Raw genomic sequence first — 1586 nt, 5'->3', positions numbered from 1 at the left:
CTTTCACTTGAACAATCCATAGATTTATCTATAGACATTTTAACCTGCTCAATTAAATAATAATATTAATTAATATCAATAATATGAAAACATTCATCTTCTAAAAAATAATGTCAACCCATTAAATGCATATCATAGCAATTCAATACTAACAAGGAAACAAAACAATAAAATCCGATCTTCAATCTCATAAACAAAATAACAGAAAATTGGAATCAATTAAATGATACTACTTAAGAGATGCTAGCCAATCCATCTTCCTAATTGAAGACATTGCTATAAACATTTTTCTCAAATCCTTATTTGTAAACTTCTCCACGGCAATGCTGAAAACTTTTGGGAAAATACCATCCATGGACTCTAATAATTTAATGCATGCGTCTGCAGAAGAATCAGCTTCATTTTTATATCTATCTGCCCTTGCATCCATTGTGTTAGACCATTTGGTCACAGCTGATTCTAACACATCCAACCTTGAATTTTTTGCCTCCTTACGACGATGTTCACTAGAAGTCCCAGTGACTTTTCTCCTTTTACTAACTTCTTGCAGATCCTCTCCATCAACATCAATAACATTAGAATCAATATGAACACCTTTTGAGAGAAAATCTTCCTCTATTTCTCTCTCTTCATCGGAGTTTGGTGGCTCTTGAGTAGAAGCTTGACTTAACTTTCCAGTTGTTGTACTAGAATTAAATATCTCACCAAGGATATAATAGTCATGCTCAAATCCATGTTTCTTAAACTGCTTGTAGAATTTTCCTTTCTGAAAAAAAAAGAACAATGATTATATTTCCCAACATGTGTACTATTGTCCAAATACATAAGAAAAGCAGTAGCAGTTGAGATTATAATTACATGCTCACTTGTTTAAAGAAATAACTACTAAAACAAGTCCATATACATATATTAACTATATACTACTAAATCCAATGATAAGTTTTTACTAAAATTGTACATATACTTGCAGTATATACCACAACTATAAGTCCATATCATTTTTATTTTATAATTAACAAAATTTCATCTTGCAGTATATACCAGAGCTACAAGTACATGTACTTGCAGTATATACCACAGCTACAAGTCCATATACTTGTAGCCTGCTAGCCTATGCGTATATATATTACAATACATGAGTAATTTCTTTTCCATTTTTTAAGAAATTCATCTCTGATTTGTCTTCACAATAAAGCCATTGACAATTGAAGAAGATAATTTAAGAATGATATTGATATTCTATAAGTTAAACTTACCTTATACATCTCTTCCCATACTTCTTCAGGAGCATTCACTTTGTTAGCCTCAGGATCCCATGTAACTCCTGTGCGAGATATCAAAGTTGAAAATTCACGATGTTGAAGGCGTAGCCGATTAAACTTTCCCTTCAGCCTTTCTACACCATCAGGTAGGGGTGCTCCACTTGTCTTTTGCAACTCGATGTTTATTTCTTCCCAAATTGTTTTCTTAAATGTTGACCCTTGCAACTGCCCTTTTTTCACTCGATCATAAATAATATCAATGAATATCTTTGTGTCTTGGGTTGTCCATTCCATGCTCTCCCCCTTCTCACTTTTTCCTCCCAT

General features: G+C 32.6%; 1 protein-coding gene across 1 annotated transcript; it reads right to left on the bottom strand.

The window, feature by feature from the left end:
- Nucleotides 1–229: 229 nt before the first annotated feature.
- LOC130746312 (uncharacterized) lies at nt 230–1586 on the bottom strand. Its single transcript, XM_057598896.1, has 2 exons — nt 1257–1586; nt 230–766 (listed from the first exon to the last, which is right to left on the bottom strand). The coding sequence occupies exons 1-2, from the start codon at nt 1584–1586 to the stop codon at nt 230–232; spliced, it is 867 nt and encodes a 288-aa protein (XP_057454879.1).

This window comes from Lotus japonicus, chromosome 1 (genome assembly GCF_012489685.1).
Source record: "Lotus japonicus ecotype B-129 chromosome 1, LjGifu_v1.2".
In the NCBI taxonomy this organism is placed as follows: Eukaryota; Viridiplantae; Streptophyta; class Magnoliopsida; order Fabales; family Fabaceae; genus Lotus; species Lotus japonicus.
Note: the sequence above shows the minus strand (reverse complement) of the source record. Positions and strands in the feature narration are given on the sequence as shown.

Coding starts and splice junctions, on each gene's coding strand:
- LOC130746312 (XM_057598896.1), bottom strand. CDS start 1,586: ATGGGAGGAAAAAGTGAGAAGGGGGAGAGCATGGAATGGACAACCCAA. Junction 767..1,256: donor TATGGGAAGAGATGTATAAG/GTAAGTTTAACT, acceptor TTTTTTTTTCAG/AAAGGAAAATTCTACAAGCA.